Source organism: Physeter macrocephalus, chromosome 9, assembly GCF_002837175.3.
Source record: "Physeter macrocephalus isolate SW-GA chromosome 9, ASM283717v5, whole genome shotgun sequence".
Classification (NCBI taxonomy): Eukaryota; Metazoa; Chordata; class Mammalia; order Artiodactyla; family Physeteridae; genus Physeter; species Physeter macrocephalus.
Window position 1 is genome coordinate 98,204,930 of NC_041222.1, and position 17,523 is coordinate 98,222,452.

The window sequence follows — 17,523 nt, forward strand, 5'->3', positions numbered from 1 at the left end:
ACAGCAAAAAAAAAAAAAAAAAAAAAAAAAAAAAAAAAAAAAAAAAATGAAGCCATCTTTAATAAACCTGAGGATAGGGAAAAACAAACTAGAAATACATGAAGTTGGTACAGTATTGCTTTTAAAATAAGTTTAGAATCCAAAGGAGATCAAATATTGAAAGTAAAGAACATACATCCTAAAATCTAAAAATCCAGAGGATATAACTGTATCTGAAAGCGCAATCCAAAACTATGTCTACCGAAGAGTAAAAACTGAATTCCTAATTTTTTAAAACCTTCACCATTTTATGGCAGTTAACATTTTTAGCATCACCATATTTGTATCATTTTAGGAATGTCAGAAAGAGGGAAGCTAAGACTGCTGTTTTTTGCAGAGAAGGGCTCTGTGGAAGAAAGGATGGGAGGGAGGAAGGAAGGGAAGGAAGAAGAATGGAAAGAAAGAACCTTGATCTATTTATTATACAATCTGAACCACAGTCGCAGATTGGCTCTTTGAGTGTCCCTGGGAAGCACAAAGCTGCCTGTGGATGCTACGGAAGCACCTGGTCTGCACGGCCAAGCTATGTGATGTAACTCTTGCTTCTATTCCACAACCCAGTGTGCAGGCTACACAGCCTGCCATTTATAATTACAGTAACTATTATAGGCCCTATGGTATATTTTCCCCTATAGAACTGTAAAAATTATTTCCAGGATTCTAACATTTTCCATCAGTGAGAAAATATCGCCATAGGAAATCTGATGATGTCATGCAGCTACACTACTAATAGTATATTTAGTATATATATGGATGGAATTCCATGAGAAAAATAAGAGCACATTATTCAGTTCTGTAAGAACTAAGCTATTTCCATGCCCCAGGAACCCATATTACATGCTCTTAATGAACACTTGCATGCTTTTTTCTTTTTTTTTGGAGGGGAGGGGAATGCTTTTTAAGGCAGAGATTGGTGTGTGCTTATTTTCTAGTAAAGACACTGCCTATGTGAACTAGATGTCTTTCGGTGTGACTGAATTCCAGTCTTTAGACTCAATCCCAGTTTATCTTACGAGAGGCTATCACGGTTTAAGAGGGGTACAGGGTTAAAAACAGTGCCTGGTTGATGAGGTTAGTGGGCCGAGCAGGCTAGGTGGGTCACTCGACAGCAGTATTCGCAGGAGGAGGAGGGGCTGGACAACAAGGGCAGGTAGGGACTGGGAAGCTGAGCAGGCACATGCTTGTTTGGGGCTATTCATTACTGTACACACATTTGCTGTTTTTCTAGAACTGAAATTTTTTTTTTTTTGTGGGGGGAGGGTAGAATAAGCCATAATGTTCACAAACTCGCCTATGGACAAACAATTTTCTGAAAAATTTTCTCCGTAATATATTGACAGAGAACAAAATGTTTTGGGTGGGTCCACAAACATGATATGCAGTCCTCTCAACGACTTCTTTCAAAGTGTGGGTCCATGTTTGCACTGTGCGTGAGAACCTCCCATAGCTCCATCCCAGATGGAGTGAATGAGAATCTTTGAAGGCAGAGGCCAGGAATCAGTGCTCAGGCCTAGACACCCTCCTGGCCTTTTCTCTTTAGCAGCTCTGAGAAATAGCTCCTAGGGCACTGAGTTTCAAACATTATCGTGATTTCAGAATCATCTACACAGACTGTCAAATTGCAGATTCCTGGCTCTTTCAGGGAAAGCAGAAAGGAGGTGCTTAGTAAATATTTGTGAAATAAATTAGTGAGTGAATAGACATGGGGGTGGGGTGGGGCGAGGGAGACTGGTATATCTGGGCAATAACATTGCTAATTATTTCAGCATGTAACCCTTGTTTCTTCAAATGTTGTATTCTTCTCTAACCACTAGTCAAGAATCGAACACCCAATACTTCAAAAAAAAAAAAAAAAGTTTTTTTAAAAAAGGAGTTGAACACATAGTTGGCAATCTGAGAAGGCAGAAAAAACAACCATTAAGCTGACAAACCTCCGCTCTTTCAAAAGAAAGCAGAGGGGTGTAGGGGATAGGATGCAGACTTTGCAACCACTAGCTTCAATTTCAATGTGTTACACAGTAAGAATGGCTTCAATACATGAAAGCTTTTTGACCAAACTTGTAAGTTTGTAATGTGATAGTATCACAGGTTTTCGTGTCTCAGACTACTTTGATCTCAACAGTTATGGTCAGACTCTTACCTGTATTCCAAGGTCTTTCATTCTTGCAAATGCCAGCTCTCTCAAGTTACCATGCTCTACTCCTGAGCTGACTAAGGGCATTGGAATATCTCTGTAGGAGAAAAACACCAGCTGTTGCAAAATATAAGTCACTCCCTACAGCAGTAAAAGGCAGGGATATTTAAAAAAAAAACAAAAAGAACAAAACCACCCCCTCCCCACCTCAAAACCGACCAGGAAAGCAGAGGTTGAATATTCTGACCCAAAAGCAAGGTTCACCGCTTTTCTACCTCCCAGTTTTCCCATCTATGAAATTATGATTTTCACCTATCACTCAGGGTTTTTCTAAGAAACATCTGATGAAAACAGTTTATATAAGATTACAAAGTACAAAACAAATGTCCAATAACCATTAGTAATGATTTTTGGCTGAAGAGACAGACATGTACTAAACAGAACAAGAAATAAAACTTTTTTACAAAGTCCAATTTAAGAGGAGAAATAAAAATTATTATTAACACACTGATTTATAGCTCACAAGCACTTTCCCATACAGTTGCTGAATGACAAGTAACCAGGAAGCGCAAAAGCCTGGCTTAGACAACTGGTCTCAAAGAATAAATTTTTTTCCATTTCCTAAAAATCTAAATTAGAAGTGACTGTGCATTTGAAGAATAAGAACTTGCCTAAAGATGAGAGTAGATAAAATTTATTTCCTGGCATTAATATAGTGTAAAGTGTCCGGCATCAAGGAAACATCAATCAAAAGTTGAAATTATGAGTTTCATTGTAGTAGCCCTCACTATCCCTTGTAGACAAAAATCAGTATCTAAAGACAAGACAGTTTAAAAAAAAAACCCCTAAAGTAAGAATATGCTCAGCACATCTCCAGTTTAAAGACAAATCCCCAATTTCTTTTGTCTAATATTTGGTTGATTAGAAGACTTGAAGAATACGTCATTTATCTTTTCTTCTCATTTTTGCTTTTGAATCAGCTTGAGTCTTTTCCTTCTCTTTTCACTTATCCCTCCAAATGTTAAGTAAATACAATTAGCTAATTCATCCATTTGATTCTAATAAGATATTCCCTAATCACTCAAAAAAGTATCAAAAGCCAATTGATTAGCATTAAAAACTCTACACAATAAATCTATCAGGCTCTGGAAGCAACTATAAAGCACTGATAAGCCAAAATTCTTTAAGAGAAAGACATATCAGGGAGTTCAAACTGAGAGCAACATAAAAAACATATTTTAGAGTGATTAGTTAATAGATATGGTTTACTTATACTTTCTAGTAAAATAAACTTTCTATCTTTAGAACTATAATTTCTTAAAATCAAATTCATCTTAAATTAGTAAGCAGATGAAACTGAAAGAAGGCTAGTGAACTAAAAAGTAGTTTATTTTAGCAAGAAATGTACAAAAAACTGTTTTAAATATTTTACTATTTCATATTATATAAGCCAAAGTTAGTCTTCCAAATGTCCCTTTTAACCCTGAAATATTTTATAAATCACTCACAAATACATATGTATAGTTTCACAACAGAGTAAAATTTTGAACACTGTTATACGTCATATGAAATTAATCTGATAAAACCAATGGCAACCACTGTTAGTGATAGGGAAAAAGTAAAGGGACAACTTAGGCAGTTAAATAGTTAATCCCACTAGGGGATTGTAAAGTAAAGAAAAAAGTCTGGGAGACCCTGTAAGTTAATGGTCATTCAAGAAAGCAGGTTTGCTTAACCACAAAGCCAAGCAGGCCTGCTTAGCAACAAAACCTATGCATGAGACAAGCCCCGAAACAATAAAAACAATGGTGACATGAGACCCACATCCTGCCCAGTGAGCTCAGTAAGTTAATGATCCCTCGGACATGCTCTCTGCACACATAAAAAACAGTACTTTATGGAAAGGGGACACTTCAAAGTGAAAGACCTGAAATAATTTTTCCATAGTGCCATGACAGTCCTAGCTTGACCATGTAGGGACAAGAAAACTCCCCTGCCCAATCTGGAGGAGGAGCTGATGATGGAAGCGTGATGTCTACTCAAGAATGAGGAAGAAGGTGGTCTTTTCACCCTCCCCACTTTTCCTTTGATTACAAAACTGTAGCCCACTAAGTTCTCAGGGCGCAGCACCTTCTTGCCCAGCCGCTTGTAAGCCTCACAAGCATCCTATTCTAATAAATCACTGCTTATCTATCACTTTGACTCTCGCTGAATTCTTTCTGTGCTGAGACATAAAAGCCTGGGCTCCTTGGACCCCCCCTGCAACGACACTTATCGCTTTCGGCAGTACCCATTATGTGAGATACATTTGATTCTTGTTATTCATGGCAGTGAAGTCCTATAATGTGCCATGAACACTGAATTAGCAAACACTGAAGCACTGCTCCTATGGAAAATGCAGGGTTAGGTTCCTGTGAGCCTTTAGTTCCTTTCCCCCAACTGATCAACACATAACCTTGTTTTATGTGTGTTTCCAGCTAAAAACACTTTATTTAACACAGAATTGATCCGGTAACATTGCACTTGTGGCCAATAGCACTATAATACATGCTGCAATGAAGCTTATCTAACACATTTATTTTCTTTGTAAGACACATCACAGCCTTCTTGTACTTAGGAACACTAGATAGACAGCATCTCGGCACTACATGTGGGGGCCATTTTAAACAGCAAAATCAACCAACGGTGATTATCTATTTCTACCATCCCTTCTGCATTTATTAGTTGAGCATGTATTTTAAGGAAGAATGTTCCCTTCTCTGTTTATTCATTTATTTATAAACACATAGATTTCTATTTTATTCAATGAGCTGTAATCTGATATTAACAGTATTTATTTTGTTGCTTACATTAGATTTGGTCAGTGGGCATGCATTTAGGCTGGCTTTGGGGTCCTTTTGACATGTTCCCACCTCTTTGAATATTTCTTTACTTTCTGGAACAACATGATGTTCCAGGTTGATCTTCTATGTTTGCTGCCCCAGTCCTAGAACTGGCCATTTATCCAAGCATCCCTGATTCCTTTTAGTGGACAGTGGTATTTAGAAACCAAGATCTGAGCACTCGTTGTGCTCATTACTATTGGGGTATCACTGCCTCTAGACCCTTTCAGCATACACAACTAAGAAATTTATGTATGTATATACATATGTGTATATATATTTATATTCATATATTCATATATATAAACATTATGACCGTTTCTATATATAAATTTAAAAAGCTGTGAAATCATGCTGATAATTACAATTCTAATCCAGTGCCTCAGTGTTCTTTTCAGCTTTCTACCCTTCAATGTCTGTAAATCCCGTTGGACAGTGAGAAATCTGGCTCTCTTATCTTTAGTATATTTATTTGTTTGCTAAATCAAACAACTTATTTGCTCAGTATAACCAATCTCCCAACTACTCTCATTGCCACCTCTGCACTCACTACTCTTACTCTCCATTTCTTCAGATGCCAGGCATGCTGCTGTCAACACCTGTGTAGCACTGTCTCCGGAGGTGATGGGAAGGGGAGATGAAGGGAAAGGAAGACGGGCTCTACAAGTATTTTTAATAATGAACCAGTCCTTTTTTTTTTTTTTTAACATCTTTATTGGAGTATAATTGCTTTACAATGGTGTGTTAGTTTCTGCTTTATAACAAAGTGAATCAGCTATACACATACATATATCCCCATATCTCCTCCCTCTTGTGTCTCCCTCTCACCCTCCCTATCCCACCCCTCTAGGTGGTCACAAAGCACCAAGCTGATCTCCCTGTGCTATGCGGCTGCTTCCCACTAGCTATCTGTTTTACATTTGGTAGTACATGTTAAGTCCATGTCACTCTCTCACTTCGTTCCAGCTTACCCTTCCCCCTCCCCGTGTCCTCAAGTCCGTTCTCTACGTCTTCGTCTTTATTACTGTCCTGCCCCTAGGTTCTTCAGAATCGCTTTTTTTTTAGACTCCGTAAATATGTGTTAGCATACAGTTATTTTTCTCTGACTTACTTCATTCACTCTGTCCATCCACCTCACTACAAATAACTCACTTTCGTTTCTTTTTATGGCTGAGTAATATTCCACTGTATACATGTGCCACATCTTCTTTATCCATTCATCTGTCAATGGGCACTCAGGTTGCTTCCATGTCCTGGATATTGTAAATAGAGCTGCAATGAACATTGTGGTACATGACTCTTTTTGAATTATGGGTTTCTCCAGGTATATGCCCACGAGTGGGATTGTTGGGTCGAATGGTAGTTCTATTTCTCTGCCCATTTTTGGATTGGGTTGTTTTTTTGATACTGAGCTGCATGAGCTGCCTGTATGTTTTGGAGAAGAATCCTTCATCAGCTGCTTCATTTGCAAATATTTTCTTCCGTTCTGAGGGTGGTCTTTTCGCCTTGTTTATGGTTTCCTTTGCTGTGCAAAAGCTTTTAAGTTTCATTAGGTCCCATTTGTTTATTTTTGTTTTCATTTCCCTTTCTCTAGGAGGTGGGTCAAAAAGGATCTTGCTGTGATTTATGTCATAGAGTGTTCTGCCTATGTTTTCCTCTAAGAGTTTGATAGTGTCTGGCCTTACATTTAGGTCTTTAACCCATTTTGAGTTTATTCTTGTGTGTGGTGTTAGGGAGTGTTCTAATTTCATTCTTTTACATGTAGCTGTCCAGTTTTCCCAGCACCACTTATTGAAGGGGCTGTCTTTTCTCCACTGTATATTCTTGCCTCCTTTTTCAAAAATAAGATGGCCATATGTGCGTGGGTTTATCTCTGGGCTTTCTATCCTGTTCCATTGATCTATATTTCTGTTTTTGTGCCAGTACCATACTGTCTTGATTACTGTAGCTTTGTAGTATAGTCTGAAGTCAGGTAGCCTGATTCCTCCAGCTCCGTTTTTCTTTTTCAGGATTGCTTTGGCTATTTGGGGTCTTTTGTGTTTCCATACAAACTTCTAGTTCTTTGGAAAATGCCACTGGTAGTTTGATAGGGATTGCATTCGATCTGTAGATTGCTTTGGGTAGTATAGGCATTTTCACAATGTTGATTCTTCCAATCCAAGAACATGGTATATCTCTCCATGTTTGTATCATCTTTAATTTCTTTCATCAGTGTCTTATAGTTTTCTGCATACAAGTCTTTTGTCTCCTTAGGTGGGTTTATTCCTAGGTATTTTATTCTTTTTGTTGCAGTGGTAAATGGCAGTGTTTCCTTAATTTCTCTTTCAGATGTTTAATCATTAGTGTATAGGAATGCAAGAGATTTCTGTGCATTAATTTTGTATCCTGCTACTTTACCAAATTCACTGATTAGCTCTAGTAGTTTCTGGTAGCATCTTTAGGATTCTCTATGTATAGTATCATTCTATGCCTACTTTCTGGAGGGTTTTTATCATAAATGGGTGTTGAATTTTGTCAAAAGGTTTTTCTGCATCTATTGAGATGATCACAGGGTTTTTCTCCTTCAGTTTGTTAATATGGTTCATCACATTGACTGATTTGCATATATTGAAGAATCCTTCCATTCCTGGGATAAACCCTACTTGATCATGCTGTTTGATCCTTTTAATGTGCTGTTGGATTCTGTTTGCTAGTATTCTGCTGAGGATTTTTGCATCTATGTTCATCAGTGATATTGGCCTGTAGTTTTCTTTCTTTGTGACGTCTTTGTCTGGTTTTGGTATCAGGGTGATGGTGGCCTCGTAGAATGAGTTTCAGAGTGTTCCTCCCTTTGCTATATTTTGGAAGAGTTTGAGAAGGATAGATGTTAGCTCTTCTCTAAATGTTTGAAAGAATTCGCCTGTGAAGCCATTTGGTCCTGGGCTTTTGTTTGTTGGAAGATTTTTAATCACAGTCTCAATTTCAGGGCTTGTGACTGGTCTGTTTATGTTTTCCTCCTGGTTCAGTCTCGGAAGGTTGTGCTTTTCCAAGAATTTGTCCATTTCTTCCAGGTTGTCCATTTTATTGGCATATAGCTGCTTGTAGTAATCTCTCATGATCTTTTGTATTTCTGCAGTGTCAGTTGTTACTTTTCCTTTTTCATTTCTAATTCTATTGATTTGAGTCTTCTCCCTTTTTTTCTTGAGTCTGGCTAATGGTTTGTCAACTTTGTTTATCTTCTAAAACAACCAGCTTTTAGTTTTACTGATCTTTGCTATCGTTTCCTTCATTTCTTTTTCATTTATTTCTGATCTGATCTTTATGATTTCTGTCCTTCTGCTAACTTTGGGGTTTTTTTGTTCTTCTTTCTCTAATTGCTTTAAGTGTAAGGTTTGGTTGTTTGAGATGTTTCTTGTTTTTTGAGGTAGGATTGTATTGCTATAAACTTCCCTCTTAGAACTGCTTTTGCTGCATCCCATAGGTTTTGGGTCCTCGTGTTTTCATTGTGATTTGTTTATAGGTATTTTTGATTTCCTCAGTGATCTCTTGTGAACCGGTACTTTTAAAAGACACTAAAATTTTCAATACAAGTAACTCTCTATGGTCTAGATTTTATCATATGGTGTTGTTAAGCAGAACTATATGACAGAAAGACAGGATTACCATCAGGGCTAGCTAATAATTTGTGGTGCCTAGTGCAAAAGGAGAACAGGGGGCCTCTTCTGAAAAAATTATTAATGATTTCAAGACGGTGAGAGCAGAGCATTAGGCCAAGTTAAAGACCTATGAGACTACACAGGTCGCATGTCCCTGAAGCTGGCACTGACTACCCCAAAGCACAAGTCAGCGTGGACCTGGTAACACAGGGCTTTATAATGATGCCGACACTTCATAAATGTCCTTAAATTTATGTCTGTCACTACAAAATGCAATATGGCTTTAATGGTCTTTGGCAGTGAAATGCCTGGAGTGTACCAGACAGGAGTTTTTCCTCATTAGGGAATAGAAATGTGGCAATCTCCACTTTCAGTGATAAAGTTTTTTTCACTAAAAATGAAGAGAGAGAGTTCTATGTATGTTGAGCACCTTCTATGTGCAAAGTAGTATATTAAGCAATTTGGAATATATAAATAGACACTGTTACAGACTCCTAGGAGTTCAAAACCCAGGAAAGATTACTGACCATCCGAACTTGCTACATCCATCTAGGTGGGACTTAAAATTATTTTTAGGTTTTTCAATTTGTTTCACTTTCTTGGCTTGAAGAGATATTACATTCAAGAATATTCACTTTTCTATTTCACAGGTAACATTTCAAGCTTAGAGGCACTAATATTTGCAATTTGCTCATCAAAAGCCTTTCAAAATGCCGTCTAGAGCTTTTTTGTTCTGAAGTTTCTCGCACTTCAGAAGCATCTTTTGGCTGCAAATTGGTATTCTATTCTAATGCTTCACAGTGATTTTAAAAAACCACATCAAGGCAGACAGCTGTTAAACAGCCTGTGGGCACCAGCAGTTTAATGTGGCTCCATCATGTGCCTGGACAGAATTTTACAATTAATCATTGACTGCACCCTTCAGGGCTGCAATACAGAATCATCTATTGGGATGCTACTTCATAAACACACCCGGTAAAATGGTATTGACTCAACTGTCATAAAATTTAAAGTGTAAATTAATTTTTAAAAAAAGGGAGGGTGGGGAAAATGGCCAATTAAAAAAAATCAGGTAATCTAATAGTAAATTATAGTGTTTTTTTAAAAAAGACAAGTGTAAAACATTGTGTTTTCACTTGAAATATCTTCCCTCCCACTTTCCTTCCTTTGTTCCTTCCTTCTGATACCTGTTTAGAAAATAATTCCTAAAATCTTCTCCTCCATGTATAAGTTTAGATTAGCTAGTCAACACTAAGCAAGTTGCTTGTAATTAGTAGAAGCTGTCACTAGGTGAACCAACATAGAGATAGCCAGATTTTCTAAAGGCACAGAACAAAAAGACACACATGATTTTCCTTTACTATGATTTAAAACAAAAATAAACTATAATTATTAAAATCACCTGGATTAAACACCCTAAGAGGAGGCTTTTTCCTTTGCCAATGGCTTCTTTCCAGCAAGACATAACCAACTGCTTCCAAATTAATAGAGTGAGGGTACTTAACTGCACTTCTAGGCCACTATCAGTTTTCTACATTTTCGGAATCGTTCTAAAAGTTTAAAACTGAAGCTAGAAGAAACACTGCGATTCTCTTTTCCCGACTCAAAAGGTTTCTCAGCCCCTGAACACCGTCTAAACACTCAGCCTTCTCTTGTACACATCTGTATGTAAACCTTGAGTTACCCATTAACACCTTCCTTAGCACTTCTTTTTCAACATTTTACCATCGAGCCCTCGATACAAGTTTCTTTCTAGAAGTCTAGATATACCAAGTTCTAGCTATATCTGAATATAACTTTAAAAACATCAGTAAATGGAGCATAAAGTTTTTATGCAGAGATATGCAGCTGTTTTACCAAAACACAGCTACCAAATTGTTATTAAGTATTAAGTGTACTATGTGAACAAGGACAGCTCTCCAGAGAGCTGCAATGGGGTCATGACAGGAGAACTGGGAATGGGGAGGTGTCTTTAATCAGCCTCATGTTCGTTATCCATAATATCATGCCTTTCTCCTCGTACACCCTTTTGGTTGTATAATATACATATTCTTAATTCTTCCTGTCATGATCCCTTTACAATTTTCCTATAGAGATTATATTTGCTGCTCCTGTTTTCTCGAAATCCTTATTTTTTCAGTTGGTGGTAAGCCAGGATAATGTCCCATAGTGGTATTTCATAAAGCCCATAAAATTAATCTTTTAATGTTATAGCAATGTCTTTGTTGCTTTTGACTCGCTGGTTACAGCAGCAAGAAATTTAAAGCTAAAAATGAATGGGGAGGATGCAAATTCTTCAACTGATTGCCCGTGTGATCTATGCCTTGTTACTCTTGGTAGGAAAACTATGGTGTCTACGGCTGTGAAATTTCTATCTATTCTGTGATATCTGTTGCCTTGCTCTGCTGCTGGGAAGTAGTGTCTTCACTGTTCTCTGGTTGCCCCAGTGAGTTAAATGCAAATGCTATTTTTCTTTTGTTGTTATTAGTATTACTTATTGCATCTTTGTTTCTATTGTATTAATTTTTTGAAACAACCTCAAAGTCACAGAAAAATTCCCAAGTGTGGTACAAATAACTATATTCCTGAAGTATAATATTTGAAAGTAAATTGGGAACAAGATGTCCCAATACCCCCAGAATACTCTAAGTATTTCCTACAACAAGGATATTCTCTTGCATAACAGTAATACAACCATCAAAATCAGGGAACTAACATTGGCACTTTACTATTGTCTAATCCTAGACTCCATCCCAGCTTCCTGTGAGCCTCTGGTCACAGCACTTCCATCAGCTGATCAACACATGACCTTGTTTTATGTGTATCTGTTTAAGGTGTCTCTCTCTCTCTCTCTCTCTCTCAATAAATAGACAGATGATTCATTATCATGAAACTCATGGCTCATAGCTCATGTCTGAACGAAGCTAATCTAACACATGCCTTTTCTCCGTAAGGCACAGCATAGCCTTCCTGCGCTCAGGAACACTACACACAACGCTTCAGTACTATGCTTAGAGGCCATTTTAAACAGTGAAATCACCAACAAACAGCACAAAACTGCACAAATTGTGGCCATTAAACAGACTGTGAAAAGGACATGTGCACACACCATTGTATTTGTTATCGTTTGTTACATTTACAATTATTTCTATCTCTACCAATATGTTGAAAACCACAAGTTCACACCAGTATCTCCTATTCCCAAACACCATGGGGTACATTCTAATTTTCTCCTTTTTCATATTTTCAGATAACAGAAAACCCAGCTCCCATTATCCTTAATATTATCTACTTATTAGATCCACCCCTTGCAAGTTACTGACCCTGTGTTGCTGTCCTCGTCTCCACACCCCTCAGAAACATCCTCCTCGCCCTGCTGAGCTCTGACATCTGGTGCCAGGTCAGCCCTCAGTGAGAATGCCTTCCTCACACATCTGGGCTGCAGCAGCCTGAACCACACCACCACCTCCTCCCTGAGAACACCCTTCTCCCCGTGCTCTGGGCCCTGCGGCTCCCTATGTCCCTCGTGTGGATGCCTGCGTTGCTCAGTACCTCCTCATGTCTTTTGGACTGAATTGTTCCAGAAGGGTGGAAGAGAAGAGGAAGGATAATGCAAATGATTTTGATGGCTGATTTTCTAGTCACTATCTCCTTAGTATTTTTACTTGTATTCTAAAAAACAGAGATCATTAAGCAATTTAGGTCCTTAAGTCGGGCCAATAATTTTAAAAATTTGAGAAATAAATACACTGTGCCAGAAATGTGGTGTAAATATCCTTTGACCTTTAAGGAAATCCATTATTTTATATCCTTGATAATTTTCCTTTAGTTGATAGTTCTGCTTTATGTTATTAGTAGCACAGTCGTTGTGCTCAGTGACTAGTCACAGCAGCTGACTGGACATGCATTTATCGATCCCCATTTGGCCTTGTATTGGTAATACTGGAATCCAGGCAGTTTTTGGCAGGGTGGTGGAAATGTGCCTTAACGACCAGGAAGTACAGGAATAGCTCTGTCAGGATTGTAGGTAAATAGGTAACTTTATGGCTTCTAAATTTTTTCTTCAGTGTTACGTTTCTATTTAAAAAAAAGAAGACCACGATTGTAAATGAGATCTCAGTTTCTCCTAGAAAAGTAGTTAAGATGATTTCCTTCACACTATCAGGAATATGTCACTCTTTCTCCACATTTACATTAATGTCGGTAAAGAATGCTTGTTGCTACTCTTTCTTTTTTCTTCAGAGGCTCTAGAATAGGGATAACAGACACATGGCTCCACGGCCTCCTCCCACACTCACTAGAGTATCTGGGTTGGAGCAGATCTGAAAAAGGAAACGCTGATGTAGATCACAAGCTCCTGGAACCAAACACCATGCCCACTTCCCATCATCCTCCATCTCCTGGCTCGCGAATGGAGAGATGAACATGTGAATAAACGTGATGCTGGCAAAGAGGCTTGGACGTGCCGTCCTATCATTTCCATCCCATCTACAGACAGCATTCTAGGTGTCCCATTTTTAATTAAAAAAAATTCAAACCCATCAATTTGCAGTAAGACTCTTCTCATTAGAAACTGTTACCAGATAAGACTCGTCACTGATGATTTCTGGCATAAAAGATTAACACATTACCTCTGCACTCGGTACACTCGAGTCCACGGAGGCACGAGAGCAAGGATCCGGGCCACCAATTCAATCAGGTCACTGGCAGAATAACTCTTGTATCTTCCCGATTTCCACAGCTCATAAAGCCCAGTTCCACGAATCACCAGGGTAGGGTAGAGTTTCAAACCATCAGGACGAAAAGCAGGGTTCTCAAAAAACTCCTGTGAATAGAGAAAATGACTTCTCCATTAGTTATATGGAGATTACCCATAGTGAAGTTTCAATCTGGGGCTGGCTTCTCTCACATACCTATGTGGTCCTTAGACTGACTTTCCTTCCCATCAAGCGAGGGAAGGTAGACAGAACAGAAACTCATTGTTTTTACAGCCTCAGTGGAGCAAAACGCGTGTGCTGGGTGACCAAGCCCTTGCCAACCAACCCAACCCTGGTCCACTGCTGTGGTGCCATCGCATGCCACCCTCCCCACCTTGCTTTTCTGTCTTTGCAAAGGCAATTTCCTCTGCCTGGAAATTTCATCAGTTTTTCTTCATCTAGCTAATCCTCAGGTCTCAGCTTGAATGCCAATTCTTCAGAGGTCTTCCTGACCTTCAAATACAAGTTGCTTCACTTAAAAATGTTTGTTGGAATTCTGTACTCTTGCCTTCTTAGCAGCGTCATACTGACAATTTATCTGATGCCCGCCTTCACCTCCAGGCTGTATCCTCCTTTAATAATGGAATATATTTAATTGTTTAAACTTTTAAAAGTTGTGACACAGATCATCATCTGGGCTGCAAAACCTAAACTGTCTACTATGTGGCCCTTTGCAGAAAAAGTATGCCGACCCCTGGATATGACTATTTTGTCCTCAGGCCAACTGGCACCATTCCTAACCCGGGACACACACAGTCCATTTGTTATCTGGACACTGAGGGATACATCTAATTCATCTACTTTGACATAGTAATTTCCTGCACTGTATCATCCCAGCTGGCTGCCTTATTTCTTTACTTGGGATGTAACAAGGAGACATCAGGCATTCTCCTTTCTATGACTTTGCACTGCTAATTTGCTCTTATCTTGATTTCGCTTGACATGTGATAGAGGAATGAAAGTGGACTCATACAGCTCCCTCTCACCCCGACCCTGGCGTTAGTATTTAAACAGCCAGCAGTACTGTATCTTGTGAATTGTGAAAATGCTTTTTTATCTTGTGCTGTTATTCTTACAGAGCTTTCCATTGTTTAAGTTGGTTTTCAAAGAAATATATAACTATAGAGTTTTCAATCTCTCTCATTGATTTCTGTCACAGTCTTAAATGCTATAATCTTTGTGCACCATTTGCTTAGGGATATTCTTCTGTAATTGCGTGTAATTTTCCCTGTAACATTTATATATTAAAGATTCATGAGGTCTTTAATATTCTATAGCCATCCACAAAGAGTATGTATGCAAGTCACTTTCTACCTAGTCTGCATGTATATTGCAACATAGGATTTCAGTAAAGTACTTCTGGTTACTTGTAATAAATTTAGGAGACATATGGGCTGATATAATCCTTTCATAAGAATGATGATAGATGGAATTGGTGCTGCACTTCCGGTTAAACATGGAGAATTAAAATATGTGTTTCTTTCCTTTCCTTCCAAAATCACACTGAAATAAGAGGAAATAATTTTTTAAAAACCATAAACCCAGAAGAACAAAGAGAACATCAGAGGAGACAAGAGGGGGAATAAGTGATAGCAATAAATTTTTGGAAGACAGAAAATGGATGGAAGATTGGTAAATGACTTTGCAAATGAAGAAAACTGTAAACAAACTATCTGCAAAGGGGGATATGGATGAAAGGGCAGCTCAGTCACACCAGAGTCCCAGGAACGAGCATGGATCAGAAATAGCAGTAATGACAGTTCTTCAGAATATAGTTATGATTCAGACGACCAAAACAAAAAGACAAAAGACAAAAAGACAAAAACCTTAGTGATTGATTCTGATACGGAAAGTGAAAATGAAACTCACGATGCTGGAGAATGCTCCTTTGCTTCTACAGAAGAGTGGACTGAAGACAACATTTCATGAAAATTAGAAGACTTTACAGGTGTGTCAGGTGTAACTATTCAATGTAATAACCCACAAAGTGTTAGTGAAATAACAGAATTAATTTTGATCGGCCGAAATAAAAATCGCCGGCCACAGGCATTAATTTCTGCAAAAATCCCCCAGTCAATAATGAGTTAAAAAAAAAAAAAAAGGAGGGAAAATGATTTCACAGAATTCATAAATGTGAAGGTATTAGAATAGAGACATTTTGGGGCATGTAAAAGGCTTACTTCCCATAATGAATCCTTTCTTAGAAAGCTGCTGGAGAATGTGTTTTAGTTAAGTAAAGGAATAAACCAATAAAAAGGATTAACTTGGTTTCCAAAAAACAAAGGATCTGATCCTAGAGAGTGGAGAAGAGGAGCCCTAAGGAAGACCCCTGTGAACTAGGCACAGAGAACTGCCAATCCAGTTTGGAGCTGGAAGATTAGACCTCCAGGAGTTATGTCTCCAGCCTAAAAAAGGAACTTAGAGAATATCTGATAGGGTCGGCCACTGAGAGAGGGGCTTTAACACTGAATGGGCACACTTGAAGGTTACAGATACTCAGAGAACTAATAAGCAAATAAAGAAATAAGACAATTTTACTGTTAACTCTAGGAAAAACAAAAAGTTATTTAAGAAAAGAAAGTATAGTATATTACTTGACTCCATGCAAATAATAATAATTTATGTAAAAACCGTAATGAAAACATTGACTACTCATATAACTAAAATGGTGGCCTAATAATATTGGGAGAATGGGAGTTCAAAGAATTAGCTCTTTAACTATTGTATCGATAACTGTAAGATAAGAGAATCTCTCTACTGATAGTCAGGAAACAGAAATCCAAGCATAGAAGAAGGAAACATAGTGGTAAACACTGGGACCCCACCCCCTCCCCTGGCCTGGCCACAACAGTTGAAAGTGGCAGAGGACTACTGTGTGGTTTTTTTTTTTGTTTTTTGTTTTGCGGTACGCGGGCCTCTCTCACTGCTGTGGCTTCTCCCGTTGCGGGGCACAGCCTCCGGACGCGCAGGCTCAGCGGCCACGGCTCACGGGCCCAGCCGCTCCGCGGCATGTGGGATCTTCCCGGACCGGGGCACGAACCCACGTCCCCTGCATCGGCAGGCGGACTCCCAACCACTGCGCCACCAGGGAAGCCCAGACTACTGTGTTTTGATATGACCCCTTTAGGACTTACTGGATTTTAAAACACTAGTTAATAATAATTTTATTAATTAATACCTTTTATACTATAAAGATAAAAATTAATTTAATAAACGTCATTCTGGTGGCAATGTGGATGATACATTAGAAGGGAACACGGCTGGTGGCAGTGGGACTTAGCTAAGAAGCTGTCTACCTGTGCAGTGAGCTGACAAAAGCATGAACTGAAGCTGTGGCGGTGGGGATGAAGAAGGGGCGACAGCTCTGAAAGATATTCAGAGGGAGTAACAGACAGGACCCCCTGCTAGATTAGACCCACGGCAGAGGGAACGGCAACAGCAGCAGCAGTGGTGTACATAGCACTCGCTGCGTGCCGGGCGTTCTTCTAAGCATGCTGCATGCACTACCTCTGCCCACCTTCACAACAGCCTCATGCAGAGATGAGGAAACTGAGGAACAAAGCAGTCCGTTTGCTACCAAGTGGCGGGTGGGGGCCAGGATTCAAACTAGGCCCAGTCTGGCTCCACATATTCTCTCTTTCCTCTTGAATGACTGAATGTCTAGCTTGGGAGGGTATGTGGATGATGGAACACCAATATCACAGGAAACAGAAGACGAGGAGACCACTGAGGGAATGAAGTATGTCCATACTGGACACGTTAAGTCCGAAGTACACGTAAGACATCCGGTGCTAGCTGAAGAGTATTCAGCAGTTGGACTTAAGAGCTAAGGCTTAAGGCTGGAGAGAAAATGAGATTCACTGAAGTGTAAGTGGTAAAGTTAGAACAGAAGAAAGACAAGCATACAGATGAGAGCAAAAGACAGAAGCCACATTTAAGTGGTGGGAAGAAAAAGAAGATCTAGCGGAAAAGAAATAGTCCTAGAGGTTAAAAAGGGAACCAGGGGACAGCAGAGTCACAAAAGCCAGGGAGGTGAGAATTTAAAACTGGAGAGAGTCTTTTTTTGCGGTACGTGG

At 39.0% G+C, this 17,523-nt stretch overlaps 1 protein-coding gene across 1 annotated transcript in view; it reads right to left on the minus strand.

The window, feature by feature from the left end:
- Positions 1-17,523, minus strand: part of ELP3 (elongator acetyltransferase complex subunit 3) — a 102,202-nt gene that overhangs the window by 38,152 nt on the left and 46,527 nt on the right. Inside the window, exons 9-10 of the mRNA XM_028494221.2 lie at positions 13,322-13,515; positions 2,180-2,270 (exon numbers count right to left, since the gene is read on the minus strand). Of these exons, the coding sequence (XP_028350022.1) occupies positions 2,180-2,270; positions 13,322-13,515 (285 nt within the window). The remainder of the gene's footprint in view (positions 1-2,179; positions 2,271-13,321; positions 13,516-17,523) is intronic.